Raw genomic sequence first — 16,220 nt, 5'->3', positions numbered from 1 at the left:
GGGGTAAGTGACTCAGATTCGTAAATCCCCAACGGCACGGACTAAGGTGAGATAACTCTCAAGGTCCATATACAAACATTTATTAGTTTCACAAAATGATTAGTGTAGGTCTTAACAAGTCCATGATAATTGGTTAGGTATATGACAAATTATGGCAAGTGGTGGGGTGTACATCCTATTAGTTAACAACAGATATACAACAACTTAATGGCACACAGTGCTTAAGGTCGTTACTTAACTCTAACCATTAATTACTCTAAATGCTATTTAACAACTCTAAGAGAAAAGAGAAACCAAGGGTTAGAGAAAAGAAAAGATAGAGGAAAAAGATAAAGATGAAGAGTTCACCAATCCCAGTTCCAGCGTTCAGACAGCCAAAGCTGGGGGGGGGGCGGGGCAGTGTCTTGTAGGAGCGATCTGTGAATCCCTCTGTTGTACTAGTCTTCCTCCCCTTTTATGTTTGCCGAATTAGCACGGCCTGCCCCACTCGTTATGGGGCAGTTTCATCTCAGGTTTTTCCCCCTCCGAGGTGACATATAGCATGATTTGTGTGGGGAGACGAGAACTATAGTCATACATGTTTAGCGTGATCCCTATAATCTTCATTAGCATGTGCAGGCTGTGCGCTTTCATATGCATTTCACGGATAATGAAGCAAAGGTCACTTATCAGACACAACGGCCTTGAGAACTGAGAACTAGCAAGCTCACCACACAAATGGCAGCCTTCTGTGCCAGCAGCCCTGGTCAGGAGCCCAGGTCAGGCTTTGCTTTGAACTGATGGGTTGGACAGCCCCAAGGAGGGCGATGTGCCAAGGAGAACCAAAACCTGCTGTTACTCAGCTGGGGCTCAGCTCACGCACCACAGAGTTCTGGCCCCAAAGACCGCCCCTTGAGCAGAGGACTCCTCTCACCCCGAAAGACTTCCTTTGATCACAATCATTTTGAAAGAACTTATGGCAAACCCATCATTAACATCTCCGAATGAGGCCAAAGCGGATGACAACATAAAAAAGGGACAGGGAAACCGCTTCTACACCTCCTGCCCTAGAGAACAAATGGGTGAATGCTGTATTTGGTGAAGGTGAGGGTTTATTTTTTAAGTATGGGACCAAACTCTTATACAATGAAACAGAACAAAGCGTAGGAAGAGGTTAACATTATTATTCAAGCTTGAACAGTGAGTTTTATTGCAAGTCATTTTTTTTGTGAGAGTAAGACATGAAGCTCAGCTGTGAGCCCACCAGACTCCCAGCCCAGTGGCACTGCACCAGACCCCTGCAGAGAAGAGTCTGTTGTGTGAATTCTGATGGGAATCCAGATGATGCTCACACAGGGCACCCACACGAAATCTGTTCTGCCAAGTTATAGCTCTCCCATGGCTATCAGCCACGCCTGAGCATTTCAAACACACAGATCCTTTACCCATGTGACGTTGTGCTCCCCAACGGATGCCAACCTGATCCTTACGTCCCGTAACACTGCCCAAGCGATAACCACCCGTGGTGGCCATAATGGGTGCATCTAGTCGTGATGGCAGCATCCGGGGCTCAAAGGTAGTTTCAGGGAGACAGATAACAACACAACAGCCAAAGGCTAACTCGAGCAATGCGCCCGCCTAACCACAATACGGGTACTGTGGTCAATATGCAAATATGACTATAAGTCAATCATCTTGCCCTCGTAAATAGTGAACAGCCCAAGAGCCTTTGGAGCTCTCCTGAACAGCAGTGGGCTGCACGCCGGGATCTCCCTGTGAGTAGGGACACCTCTCAAGATTACTCCTTGAGGTTAAGAGATTCCTTACCACAATAGATCCTTGGGAAGTGCTTCATAGTATGCTAAACTTTGAAATTCTTATCTGACTGACATAAAGCATTGATTGTGCACATATAATTTAGACGTAAACCATTGACCGAGTCTGGGACTAGGATTGGATCCAGCTGTACCCAGACTCCTCTCTGAGAAGTTTAGAAAGCAGAGGGGTCCTTTATGAAACCTTGACTCGACAGGGGGGTCTCCCTGAGAGCTCCGTCTCACTGTGTCCTCTATGCAGTAAATAACCAAGCGTGCCTTGCCATTGAATCTTGTTAAAACTGTCGCATCTACTATCAAACTTCGTTAAATCATTGTTCTATATCGATAAATATATTGCTGCTTCTCTCTTACGACTGAGGTGTATTACTCCATCCGTGACAACACACCCGTGTATGAAATGGTGTGGCAGAAAGTGTGGTCCATTCCCCCACAAACATACACCTGCAGAGGAGAGTCTAGGGGCCTTTAAGTAAAAAACAAGGGCTCCTCCTGCTTTCTCTCTCACCGCTTCCTTTCTATGCCACTTGCTCCAAAATTACAGAGGAAAACAAAGTACAGGGGGTGCCACTCCTACTTTAAACATCCAACCGCGCTATCTTCCTTTCAACAGTCCCCCCGGGAGGCTCAGCTTAAGCAAGGCTACTCATTCTGGGATCCTTAAAACAAACTGAGGACATCTCTCCCTTTCCCGCCCAGGACCGTCATTAGGTGACGCGACGCGAACTACATCTCCCGTCAGGCCCCGCGCCGCCGCGCCCGGCCCCGCCCACTGCACGGGCGCGCCTTGCACCGCGGGAGTTGTAGTCCCGTGGCGCCTCCCCGCCCCCGGCGCCCGCGCTCCGGAAGTGACTCTGCGTCCCTGGCGTGTTGATTTCCGGGAGACGGCTCTCATGGCGGCTCCGGAGCAGCGAAGCGTCTGAGGGGGTTCGGCGGCCGCCGCCATGTTCGGCTGCCTGGTGGCGGGCAGGCTGGTGAGCGCTGCCCGGGCCGCGGGCGGGGCCCTCAACCCGCTCGGGGCCGGGGTGGAGCTGCCGCAGGGCCGCCCCGCGGGGCTCGCTCTTCCCCAGGCGGCGGGGGGACCTCGCCGTCCTCGTCAGGCCCGCCCGGCGCCTCGGCTGGCTCCTGCCCCTCATCCCCAGAGGCAGCGGCGTTGTAGAGCCTCGCTGCCCGGAGGCAGCCAACATCCTCTCTTCATGGAGAGGCTCGGGCTGCTCAGAGACAAGCTGCGGGCTTAAAAGAAGCTTTTTAAGGCTAGATTGTGTGTTGGCTGCAAGGATGTGTCATTTCGGGTAACGAGGAGGGTATCTGTTGCTCTGGCATTTAGCCATCCTTGTGCTGCCTGTCTCAAGGTCTATTGTATTTCCTATGTGAACAGGTTTCCATGATCCTGGGGTTGTGCCAGCCAGGTGGTCAACAGCCACTGCTTATAGACTTGGCAACCTCTTCTGCACCCTATTTTCCTCCTACGCACATGGGGAGCGAAGGTATTCTCATCCTGTAGTCCCGGGTGGGATATATGTTCAGTGCAGGTAGAACAAGACTGTTGTGCCTTTTCAGTAATATTTTTTGCAGTTGTTCTTCTGCTGTGTTTGACTCTTATCTGGCTATTTGCTATTTAGGTTAGTACGTTCCTCACTTTTTTGTTATGTTCCACTGTAGGTGTATTTCTGTAAAAGGAAATTCACAGTTACAGTCAAAAATGAAAAACATAGTAATACTAATAAAGGTTTTGTTCTCTCTAGGTACAAGCAGCCCCCCAACAAGTGGCTGAAGACAAATTTGTATTTGATTTACCGGACTATGAGAACATCAACCATGTAGTGGTCTTCATGCTGGGAACGATACCATTTCCGGAAGGAATGGGAGGATCTGTCTATTTTTGTTATCCAGACCAGAGTGGGATGGCAGTGTGGCAGCTGCTGGGGTTTGTGACTAATGAGAAGCCAAGTGCCATCTTCAAAATTTCTGGTCTGAAATCGGGTAAGACTGGTAAAACGTCGCAGTCAGTGAAACAGCTGTGTTCCTGCATGCATGAGGGGATAAATGTTTTAAGGTGGTTTCGAACAAAAAAACTACTTGAAAAGGCAGATCGCTCTGTGTTTTCAGGCAGTCCTGAGCACATGTGGAACTAGAAGCAGTCTGTCAGCTTTATGAAGTCTGTCTGTACGTTAATGTTCCCAGCAAAGTTTCTCGTTCATCTTCTCTTATATGTGGTGTTGATCTGGAAATTCCTTTGAGCAGGCTTGGCATGTGTTCCAGTGCTTCTGCATTGATAACCTGGGGAAGAATGACTCTGTAACTTCCATACCATGGGATTTAGGCATTTGTCTAGACAAGCCTGCAACGTTTTCTTTCAGCTTCCCCTGTCAAGTCGTTGTATTCTTTATAGCACAGAGACAGGTTTTGTAATGAGTAAAGTCTGACGCAGTGATTTGAGATAGGCGCTTCCCATCCGGGTGCGGCTGCACTTTATAATTGTCCAGTAGAGGGTGTCGTCACTGGAAAGCAGCTTTCCAAATGTTTTAGTATTTTTAATATAGACCCGAGTCAGAGAAGCGTGACTGATATGGGAGTCAGAGAATACTGGTGCTACCTGAAGTAGGTGCAGGCATGTTTTCCTAAATATGTGGGGTTTTTTCCATGCATGTTATAAAAATTATGAAGTGCCCCAATGGCACACCTTTGCCTTATTAAAGGGAAAGATATGTCAGTCAAGCAGCTTCAAGTGTTATGGTATAAAGTAATACACATCTTTTATAGGCTTCAGTGTAGTCTACCGCCTTGACTCAAATCTCTAGGTAAGCGTTGAGGTTGCTGTGATAAAATGTATTAATTCGTAACGTGGCATGTGTTCTTTTGAATCAGTCTTGCATGGTAGCGTGACGTGACATAAGGACTCTCAACGTGCAGAGCAAAATGGATTCTGATCACATATGTTCCTTAAAAATTGGTGCTTTCTTCAGAAGATATAACAGCCACAGGAAGGGTTTGGGGGGCATGTTTTTGTATATTCCAAAGTTGTGTTGATGTGAAACAGTGAAGTGTATCGCTGGTTCTTTTGCCAGCTTTCGCAGGATGTTTCTTATGCTTGAAAGACTTGCTGTATTATGTATGCTTTCAGACAGCTTCATAGGAAAACTCATTTTCAGGTGCTTTTTGCATGATTAGCCATAACTTCCAAGTAAGGGCTGCTCTGGAGGAAGAGGTCTGTGCCGTGGTCGAATGCATTTGCAGTGCTGTGAGGTAGTGCTGTGCTTGATCTGAACAACAGAGGCCTCCACTGGTCCCATTGTTTTCTACAGCTTCTCTCCGACTGTAGAGTCAATATAAGCTACACAGCCTTAGTTTCCATGACCATAAACAATTGTATGATGGAGGAGACTATGAGGCTTTAGAAAGGGGAGACCAAAGAGCTGGGAGGGGATAAGAGAGAGCTGGAATCATTGAGAGACGTTGCTGACTGTTGAAATCTGCCTTTTGGATTTGACTACCTCAGGCAAATTTTTTGAACAGGCCATATGTTTCTGTGAAATGAACGAGGAAGAAGAGGACAAATGTCAATGGCATGTCCTTCAAGAAACGTTGGGGTGCTCGGATGGCTCCTGATTCAGCGTAGCAGGTAGCAGTGCTGCTCCACAAAGAGATTGAATAAAGAAATTGAACTAGAGTTTTATCCCCTGCGTAAGTATGGGGCGATTATGTTTGTAGCTTGGCTATTGAGGCTCCATTCATGTAAAACAGCAGCTTAAAGCTGAGTGGCTCTGCTGTCAAGGTGTTTTCAGCCTCGTCACTTGTTCTGGGGATGTTGCAGGTGGCAAGTGAACCTGTAGGTGAGGCTCATGAGAAACACGGAGGTTGCACAGATATTTCTGTGTTGGTAAATGCAGGCTAATTTGAGAATCATAGAATGCTGAGGGCTAATTTGGAGAATTAATAGCAACATGAAGTTGATGCTGGCTTTACAAAACTTAGTGTAATAAAGAGGCTGCCTGTTACTTTTGTGAGCTGGAACAGCGTGGAGAGCTTTTAAAAATGGCTAGATTATGTCAGCTTTTTGTTAGGTTCTGTTAGGAATACATACATTAAAAATTATGAGAAAACAGGTAAATTTTTCTGACATGGATGCAACGTATTTTGTGACATCAGCTTGCTTGCTGGGGATGTTACATAGTTGTGTTAATGGCTGTGCCGCAGAGTAAAAATATTGTGGAGTGCTGTGTTTGCTTCAACTTAATCCCTTGTTGAGAGGAAGAAATGTGCATCCCTGTTTGTCAGCTCCCCATGAAAGACTGGTTGTAGCTGAGTATCTTTCTTGCGTGATGAAGAGGACCAGCGTGTTTCTTATGTGGACGTGAGTGGCCAGCTGAAGTGGCGTAGCGTTTTATTACACAGACTTCGGGAAAGGTTGAATGTATCATTTGTAACCCTTATGTTAAGTTTATCTTTAGTGTCTGAAATGCCCTGGAACTGTACAGGCTTTGTGATGTGTGTGACTTGCCTGTTGCTCAGTGAGTCATGTGACTTGCAGCTGGGGTGTAGAAAAACCACATATATCGTACTAATCGTTGCTTAGTCTTGTGTGCTTGACAAGTAGAACATCTGTGATCAGAAGACATAGGCCTGTGATAGACTCAGAGGCATCCTATCGAACATGCTTGAGATTCCTGCCTTGCTGCCGGAAAGATCAAAGCACAGTGGTAAACTGCGCCTGCATGAATCCCTGATACACAGGCAACAATGGCAGGCTCGGTAATGCCCTCTAGCAAGGACTGAGTTACGTGGTGCCTGCGTTCCCCCTTTTGTTTGTCTGCCCGGGTGCTGCTTCAGAGATCCCCTGGTTCGTGAGGTATCGAGATTAAATTTGCTCTTTGCATTTCATCCGTGGTTTTGTGGTTGTTCCTGCATCCTGCCCGTGTTGGCTCACACATGTGTTCTCTGTATTTCTACATTTTGGAATGCTAATTGCAAGAGCCCAGCATTGAAAAGGTGGAGCATGTTTCAGTTGGTGTAAGGATGGCAGGGGATGCTTTTCTCTCAGCCTTTTAGGCAGACATTTTTCCAGGAGAGTGGTTCCATGGGGTTGCATGCAGTGACAGAATGGTCGCATTTTATTATTTAGATCATGAATGTCTTTCTAAAGTAGTGATGGATTTTGATGGAGCCTGTTGCTTGAGGATGTTATACTTTTATTGTAGATGTCAGCTTCTCAGGTGAAGATGTGACAAGATGTGTAAGTCTTACCTTTATCAAGCAAGCAGCTATCTACAGTAAAGTTTGAGATCATACAGCAATGGCATTTCACAAAAACGCTTCAAAATAGCACATCAGGAGATGAACTCTCTTCTTACTGGCCTTGTGTTGAAGTAACTCTGAAATACTCTTAAACGTAGCACTGCATTGCAGTTGTAGATCTGAAGTGAGGAGTGACACTTGACTTCAGTTGAAGAAGGTACTGGGTTTTCAAACATGCTTTTCTGTATGGGTTGGCTCTTGGCTTCTTTTTGGTAATGCTTTGTGTCTCTGCAGAGGAATGGTCAGGTTTCTGAGATCTTATGTCTTTGAGCCCCAGTTCTGCTTCGCAAACTTGTGCTGGTTTTGCTGACTGAGACTTTGACCACGGAAATAAGTCAGGTGGTGCTTTAGATTTCAGTCAGTCTTTCCTGCAGTTCAAGATCGCGTTGACTGGTCTGTAGGATGGTTCGCGATGAGCTTTGCTTTCTCCTGCTAGTAAGAGGCCAGAGCGTGCTACCGAAACATCATGTGTGTGTTAAGACGGTGCTTGTCTATTGCGTTTGTTCGACTTAGGTGGAATATTAGTATTTGCTTACTAATAGCATTGTGGTCCCCAGACCTTTTTCCTGCATTTTCCTTTTTGGATGCTGACAAAGCGATTGATTTAAGTGTGTGATTTAAGTGGTTCTAGATGCCCGTCCTTGTCTGCAGAGACCCCAGCTGAAGCTGGGACTAAAAGTACTGGTTAATACTCGGTTGCAAAAGGTCATAAGTGATGGCAGAGGGCTGGGACGATGCCTGTGTGAGCGGTGTGCAACCTGGGGGTGTTTTTCTGCCTGATTCACTCTTTCCTCTGTGGCTCTTGCAAAGTCAGAGGCCTTTCTGTTCCGTGGCTGCTCCTTTGACCTTTGCTGCTGTTGCTGGTTTGGGGCAGTTCAGACGAGACCCCCGCAGGGATGGCTTTGAGTCAGAGTGATCTTGAAGTAACATTCTCTATTTTTCAGTGCACAAACAGGTTCGCAAGCACCTGGTTCACCTGAGTGAATCAAACAACTCTGCAGCAGTGCTGCACGCTTCCTGTTTTTCTGCAATTGTTTCAATATGAATTAAAGGCTTGGTCCTATAGAGAGAGGTTCTGCTGGCTTTCACTCACAGATCGTATTTCTTGTTGAATCCATTTACTTCATAGGGAGCTTTAAAATGGTATTTTTCCTCTTCTTAGAACTTCCCTTAAGATGTGATGTGTTTTTTTAAATGTACCTACCGCACTGCTTCATCTGTTGTGCTTGTGTGTACTTTTGTCTGTGCTTGGACTGTGTGATTTCCATGTATTTCTGAGGTAGGGAGATCTCTGGTGGGAGTTGAGGAGTACCTTGTACAGAAGAAACACGGTAATTTAAGTAACACAGTCTTTACACGTGTGCCAGATCTAATGTGTGCTGTTTGATGCTTTCAGGGAAGGGAAGTCAACATCCCTTTGGTGCCATGAACCTCCCTCAGACGCCAACAGCGGCCCAAATTGGAATCTCGGTGGAACTGCTGGAGAACCTGGCCCAGCAAACTCCTGTTGCCAGTGCTGCTGTGTCATCAGTAGATTCGTTCACAGAGGTAGTTTGGACATTCTGTTTTCAAAAATTCTCCATACTACTGAAGTCTTAAGAATTTAGCCTCTGAAGAACTAATTAAAAAAAACAAAGCTGCTATGGGTGGCTATAGGATTGTAACCATCCTAATAATTGCCATATCATTTGGCTGGATGCTTTGATATTTTGAAACTACTTTTCTCTTACACTGGAAAACTGTGTCTCCTGTAAAGGGTTGGATTTTGTGTGCTCAGTGGAATCAGGCCAATAGACTCACTTGTCTGTGTCACTCTACTGTAAAAATATTTATGATAATTCCTTATAGAAGCAGCTGTGACTAAACGTGTGTAAGAGACAGTGGATCTTTGGTGATTTGTAGGTGCTGGAACTCCAGAGCACAGACTTGCAGGGATGGTCAAAAATTGACTCAACGTCAAGGCAGGCATGGGCATGGATGCAGATAGATGTTCAAGTGTACCACTGACCCGTGAGAAATCCTTCTGATGTAGTTCTGCAGAACTACAGAATCGTGGCCTCTCCCATAGTAAAAAGTTATTTATTTTTTTTCCTAGCTCTTTCCCTGTGGACCAGGCCTTGGGCTGCAACACTGCCATTTTTTAGCCCGTTTTGTTAGCTCAAACCTCTGGAAATCCTCAGCCAACACTGGCAGTTACTTGGCCATCTAACAGCAGTTGAAGGCAAGGCAGATCTGCATGGCAGATCTTGATTTCCCTAACAGTGACGGCTCTGGCATTACCTTTTAACATCTCAGCAGTTGGTGAGGCTTTGCTTGAGGCTTTTCCTTGCTCGCTTTCCTTACAGACGCTTGCTGCGGTAGAGTGGTAGTTGAAGAGTAATCCTGATAGCGTAGCTGATGCCCTTTGGCAGTTTATATACATGGATGTATAAGCTCCAAATAGGTGATGTCTCATGGAGAAAGTTATCGTGACTAGGAGTTGACCAACAGCTATTTTTGTGTAGTACAGTTAACTGAGCTTTTCTGGAGTTCAGAGCGACAAACAACATCTAAATGACGTTTCTGATTCCACCAATTTTTGTAACCGCGGTAGTTGGGTCATGAGGTAATAACATGCGGCTTGGGGTCATTTGCAAGGTAGCTGGTGGAGTTTTCTGACAATAATATATAAAGCAGAAAAAAAGAACCCCACCTAATAATTGCATGGCTTTTCTTACAAATGTTATTTCCAGTTCGGTGGTTTTCTCTATTAAAAGAGTCGCATCTTAACTGAAATTGTATATTGCTTTCAAGGAAGGCAGTTGAGCCAAAGGTTGTAGCAGTAGTTACTCTTACAGAGAAAATGTGTAAAGTCATAGTTGAAGAAAACCTTTGAGGGAGTAGACGGCAGAGGAAGGGGATATGACTGGAGTGTGTTTGTGAATGACTAATGGCTTTTAACACTTGATGTCATCCCTTTGGAACCACTACGTTATAGCAATAAAAGTATTTTTTTTTAAAGGCGAAATCATCTGTTGCTACTCTAAGTTAAGGGGTTGCTCTCCCACTACATTTTTAGTAAGTTTGATGAGGCTTTATGATTGTCTATATATATTTATATATATATTTTTATATATATATAGTGTTATATTATTAAAAAGTTGTACGGAAAAAAGTGGGGCAAAACCAGAGAATGTTCTGCCTGGCCGTGGGGTGACGCCGAGGGTAGGCTTCTGGGACATCAGTTCTTCCGCTCCTTTTGTCAGCGCCGGTGGAGGGAAGCCCGAGTGTGCATATATTGCCCCAGGCTCTGTCTTCCTCCGTCATTTCACTGTCTGCTAAAATAGTTTGTTCTCCCACCAAAACAAGGCATGTTTTTTCTTAAAATAAAAAGAATAGGGGAAAGGAGGTACTATAGGCTTATCTCTTTGCAGACTGGCTGGGAATGTGCTACAGCCTCATCCTCTGCACACAGGGCTTACTGCTTCTTGGCCTCTCTTTCACTCTTTTGCTTCCTTATTCCTATAGTTTAGGAGTTTCCCATGCATCTTTTTCACGTTTTCCCCAGCAAGACCTCGTGGCAGAGGGTGCCAGGGTAGCAGCCCTCCTGTGGTGAAAGCTAAAGGAAATTTCCCTGTCCCTGGAGTCTGACAAGTTGTAACAAGGCGGGTTGCGGACTTTTCAGCTGCTTTAGCGACTGGTGGTTTGCCAGGAGCTGGAATGGCAGCTTTGACCTTCTGATGGTTTGATTTGGAGGAGAGGGACAGCTCTTGTCGCTGCATCGCTGCTTTGTCACAAGAAGAAAATGTTCTTCCCAAAGCTGTTTGTCCAGTTGGATGAAATGGGGCAGAGAGAGGGTGAATAAAGACTCTGAAAATGATTTCTGGGTGCTGGATGGATCCGAGGGCAAGACTGAGAGTTAGGATGTTTTGATCAATTTAAACCAGACATCCTCAGACCTACTATATCCACTTTCTTTGTCCGTCGATGGCAATGTTAACTTTATTTCATATAGGAGTTGTGTATCAGCTAAACTTTTGCACCAAAAAAAAATCAAATTGAAAAAACAACTTAGTTAAAATTTCTCTCTCTCTTTTTTTTCTTTTTATTTTATTTCAGTTCACTCAGAAGATGTTGGATAACTTCTATAACTTTGCTTCCTCGTTTGCTGTTACTCAGGCACAGATGACCCCAAATCCTTCGGAAGCTTTCATTCCTGCAAACGTAGTTCTGAAATGGTAATGGCAATGATCTCTAGGGACAAGCGTTCTTTTTTCTAGGCATTAAACCATCTGATTTCTGAGTATTGAACTGCTGTCATGCTATTCAGCGAGATGACGCAAAAATGTTTAAGAGCGTTTGTTATTTATCTCAAGTATAGAGATGTTCTCCCCACTGTTTTTTGTGTTTGTCAGCATCTTCATACCAACTTTTTATTAGGAAATTGATAAAAAGCCTATGAATTTTTTGCTTCTAGAAAGGTCGCCCTTGACACATGTGGAGTTGCTGATTATGCAGATGCTCTGGAGCCACACTGATACTTGCCGATTTGTTATGCTTGGTCTCTTCCTAGACATAGTTCCAGCATAATTATGTTGCTTAAGAATATGTGAGAGATGGAGAAATCATGTTCCTAGTTGACTGGGTTCTGTCACCAAGACCCTTGAGCACAAATACAAAAGTCTCTGGGTTGTTTTCCAGGGACTGGTTTAAGAAATAGCTGTTGATGGGGAAAGCCCGTGTAGTCTGGAGATAAATTGTGAACGGCGGGCAGTCCTTTAGGATGTCTGAAAAAAATTCTTTGCTACAGTTTATCAGTTTAGCCCTCTTTAGCCTCTACGATATTAACCTAAACCCTTTTTAAAACAGTATTTTGGGCTGTCTGAATACAGTTTTATCACTAGTACAGATCTCATGAGTACGCAGTTAATGTAAATAATAAGTTTTCTTTGGGAGTGTGATGATGCAGATCTATTTAGAAGGTGACTCTACATGCTCTGTAAACATATGTGGGTAAGGTCTTTGATGAGAGAAATCGAAGGGAAGACAGGCTAAAGAAGCGGGGTAATGGCTGGTCATTGCCTGGCTGATGCTGGATTCACTTCTGACTGTTGTTCAAAACAGTTTCGTGAAGTGAGGCATAACTCTAGTAAAACCCATTGGTGTATAGAAATCTATTAATGGGATTACAGTCACAGAAAACCAGCACTTTTTGGCTCTGTTTGTATGTTTGTGAGTCGTCATGATGTGTTTAATTATAGCTTGTAACTCGTAGAGTATCCTAGGTCTCTGCAATGAGCTGGCTGGAAGGGAAATCCAATAGCCTGGCTTAGAAATTCATTCCTAAATAAGCCTTGCTCTAACTTGAGTGGGTTTAAAACCCTTTAGAGTCTCTTTTATCTTTTAAGTTGGGTTAGGAGCTATGAGATGTAGAACAACCTGGGTTTTTTGTTGTTTTTCTTTGTTTCATTGGCAGTACCTTTTGATACCTTACAGCTTGGGCTTGTGGGGATTGAAAGGGGTTTTTAGGCTTTTGTATCTCAAAGCCTGTAAGCTGTTTTTCTGTTTTTTTTTTTCTGGAAGTCACGGAAATCATATACTTTCCCTATTTCTTCTGTAGGTCAATAATGAATTCTGATACTCAGTTTGTTTGTGGTTTGCTTGTTTCTGTGAGTATGGAAAGTGAAATTAGGACAGCATGTGTGCGCGTGCATACTGGATTCCATTATTTGTTAGAGAATTCCTTTTCCTCGTTAGATTTTTACCCAACGTTACTGTATATAGTAAAGGCAGAAGTTAGAATTATTTGGTAAGGGTGGAAAAATAATGGGGACGACTTCGTCTCAAGGTTACTATTAGAACTGCAAGGCCAGTCGATGCACAGCCTTGAGTGCAGAATTGTCTGCAGTCCCCTCGCCCTTCCCTGTGAGCAGGTGACACACAGCCTGCCACCAAGCCGTCCTGAATTGCAGGCTGCGGTCCCTGTGCGAGCCCGCCTGAGCCTGTCGAGCTCATGTCCACTGTCCTGGGAACTGAGAAGTGGCTTTGTGCACCAAAGAGGTAGTACAGGGACAGCTGAATTGGATTCAAAAGACGTGGCATTACCTTATTTTTCCCAATTTTACATTTTATCCCTAAATGGTGTGAGGGTTTTCTTGGTTTGGTTTTGCTGGGTTTTCTTCTGGAAAATACCTGTCTTGGGGCAGAGTGGCTGGAGAGCTGCCCGTCAGAAAAGGACCTGGGGATGTTGGTTGACAGCTAGCTGAATATGAGCCAGCAGTGGCCTGTGTCAGGAACAGTGTGGCCAGCAGGACTGGGAAGTGATCATCCCCCTGTACTCGGCACTGGTGAGGCCCCACCTCGAGGGCTGTGTCCAGTTTTGAGCCCCTTGCCACAAAAAAGACATTGAGGGACTGGAGCGGGTCCAGAGAAGGGCGACGGAGCTGGTGAGGGGTCTGGAGCACAAGTCTGGTGAGGAGCGGCTGAGGGAGCTGGGGGTGTTCAGCCTGGAGAAGAGGAGGCCGAGGGGAGACCTTCTCGCTCTCTACAGCTCCCTGAAAGGAGAGGGTAGCCAGGGGGGGTCGGGCTCTTCTCCCAAGGAACAGGCGATGGGACAAGAGGAAACGGCCTCAAGTTGCGCCAGGGGAGGTTTAGGATGGATCTTAGGAAAAATTTGTATACCAAAAGGGTTATCAAGCATTGGAACAGGCTGCCCAGGGAAGTGGTTGAGGCACCGTCCATGGAGGTATTTAAAAGCTGGGCAGATGCGGTGCTTAGAAACGTGGTTTAGTGAGGGGTTTTGTCAGCGTTAGGTTGATGGTTGGGCTTGATGGTCTACAAGGTCCCTTCCACCTTAGGCAGTTCTGTGATTACTAGGATGATGGGCAGCCTCAGAGTCGCACTTCTACCTGCCTGAACTTTGACTTTCTAGCCCCAAAAATGTTGTGCACAAAATAGCCGCTTTTAATTCACTTGCAATTTTACTAAGCTTGAATGAGCATCCTCTGGGATGCCACTTTAATGGAATCCATAGTGTTGTTGAAATACACAAGTCTCACTGTGAGTGTTCTTGATACGGAACCAGAGAGGGGGATTTGGGATTTACTCGCTTCCTGGTGTGGTGTAGATGTCACTTGGTGTCTTCTCTGCATAGATTAAAGCCATTTTATTTGCAGCAGCTTTTGGGTTTTGTTTTTTGTGTCTAGGTATGAGAACTTCCAGAGACGTCTGACACAGAACCCTCTCTTCTGGAAAACATAAATTATGTCATTTGAAGCGCTTTCTAAACAGTGTTACCTGAAAGACACAGCAAGTAACTCCGCTGAAGAATTTTGGGGGAGGGGGGGGGAATCAACGATTAGTCTGAATAGACAAACTTGTAACTTTTGTATTACTCTTGAAAATTATTTAAAATTAAAATCCATGAAAACTACTTGCCTACGTGTTGTGGTTTTTTTAATTGAAGTACTTGGCTGCCACAAGAAATCAGTGTTCCGTGCGCGTGCATAGAAATACTCTTGAAACCGCATTTAAAGCGGATGAAATTACAAGATGAAAAACGGCAGCACCGTTTCATGCTCGTCTGATGTTTTGGGGTGTTTAGTTGTAAACAAAATAAATGTCGTTTTTCCTCCTTTCCCTCGCTATGAAGGAAGATCAGGCAACTGAGGATATGCTGATGGTTTTCCTGCTGCTGCTTACCCTGTAAGTTCTTTCATTTTGTGGACCACCGATATTCCTGGCCCCAGCTCGTATAAATGGTACAACAGTATTTCCCGCTCTTTGGTGTGAACGCGCCATTGAGCCTGGTCTCGGGGTACCTGTCTTTAACTTTTCCTGGATGGAAGTGTAAAGAGGAGAAATCTCCGGGGATTCTTTCCCTGCTGCAAGTCAAATAGCTTTGGAACGGCCCGTATGGGCCCAATCAGAGTCGTAGATTTGTACTTTGCAGCCCCGGACTGTTCAGTGAGACGCGAGCTGCTGCATCATTGACACCGGAGGTATCTGACGAATTTGTCTTTCTCTTCAGCTTTCTCTAATTATGGTATGAAGAATGATGTGGAAGGGGAGAACAATAAAGCATTATGGTTCTTAGTATCTGGAAGACTTTTTCCATGAGGAAAATGGGTTACATCAAAATGTTGCAGCTCTTTGTGGGGTGTAGTTTCTGTTGTTTGAGAGGAAGCTATTACGTTCTGCTTTAAGAAGCTCATTGCAGTGAACTGGAGCGTGGTTTGACTGTCCTGTGAGCCTCCCTTGGTCTCCTCTGAACTTGCCTGTGTGTCCTGGTTGCGGCTGGGATGGGGTTAATTCGTCACTAAGAAGAAAATCAACTCTATCCCAGCTGAAACCAGGACACTGTGATTCTACTCGGAACTTCCAACAAAAGCGTCTCCATCAAAACAAGGAACATTGTTCTACATTCTTCTGGAGGGGTTGGAAGAAGCTGCTGGCCCTTCGGTTTGGCAGGATGAAGGTAGCTGCCGCTGTGTAATGCTCCAGGCGGCACGGTGGCCCTGGAACTGCCGCAGTGAAGGAACAGCTTTGTCTGCTGAATACCAAATTCTGCCGATAGTGGGGGTGTTTCCCCCTCTCTCACGGGGGATATTTGTTTTCCTCTGAGGAGAAACGTCATCTGGGGATGGCTGTAGGAAATGTTCATCACTTGTGCCAAAAAGGAATTTCACTTCTCGGTCTGGGAATTCCAGCCCTCTTTCTTAATTGGTCACGGACTTCCCCAGAGGAATGTTTGGGGACTGAATATGAGAAACTTGAATTTGTGCAGGCAGGGTCAGTACAGGGATCCCAGACTCTGTGAAATAAAAATTGCTTCTCCAAAAGAGACTCTGCAAGGTCTCTGGCATCTCCCAGCCAACTCTTCACAACTGGACTAGACAAGGCAGGGGGAAAAATAGTATCACCGGGAGTAATGCTGATTTCCGTGAACAAGTCGGACGAGTTCCAGTCTTCAAAAGGGCCCAAGAGCAGGACAGATGGGAAGGAACGGTCTTAGTTGTTTTTATGACCTGTTTGAGCGTCTCTGTGTGTCATTCTCATGTGAATCCTCACCGAGACGCTGTTTCATGCTCACAGGGCTTCTTCCAGCCCTTCCTCGCAGGGGTCCTGTGTGAA

The 16,220-nt window shown here is 45.3% G+C and overlaps 1 protein-coding gene across 4 annotated transcripts; it reads left to right on the top strand.

Moving 5' to 3' along the window:
- The first annotated feature begins 2,653 nt into the window (after window positions 1–2,653).
- Window positions 2,654–14,520, top strand: HIKESHI (heat shock protein nuclear import factor hikeshi). 4 transcript variants are annotated; one of them, XM_054220345.1, is made up of 6 exons: window positions 2,663–2,788; window positions 3,193–3,301; window positions 3,560–3,797; window positions 8,506–8,657; window positions 11,208–11,326; window positions 14,294–14,520. In XM_054220345.1, the coding sequence occupies exons 3-6, from the start codon at window positions 3,647–3,649 to the stop codon at window positions 14,346–14,348; spliced, it is 477 nt and encodes a 158-aa protein (XP_054076320.1). In that variant the 5' UTR covers window positions 2,663–2,788; window positions 3,193–3,301; window positions 3,560–3,646; the 3' UTR covers window positions 14,349–14,520. The 4 variants fall into 4 exon arrangements, with proteins under 4 accessions (XP_054076310.1, XP_054076320.1, XP_054076340.1 ...); XM_054220365.1 differs by lacking the exon at window positions 2,663–2,788 and adding an exon at window positions 2,819–3,106; XM_054220335.1 differs by lacking the exon at window positions 3,193–3,301 and having other exon boundaries at window positions 2,654–2,788.
- Window positions 14,521–16,220: the final 1,700 nt, after the last annotated feature.

Source organism: Rissa tridactyla, chromosome 1, assembly GCF_028500815.1.
Source record: "Rissa tridactyla isolate bRisTri1 chromosome 1, bRisTri1.patW.cur.20221130, whole genome shotgun sequence".
Lineage (NCBI taxonomy): Eukaryota > Metazoa > Chordata > Aves > Charadriiformes > Laridae > Rissa > Rissa tridactyla.
This window is presented reverse-complemented; position numbering and strand designations above follow the sequence as displayed.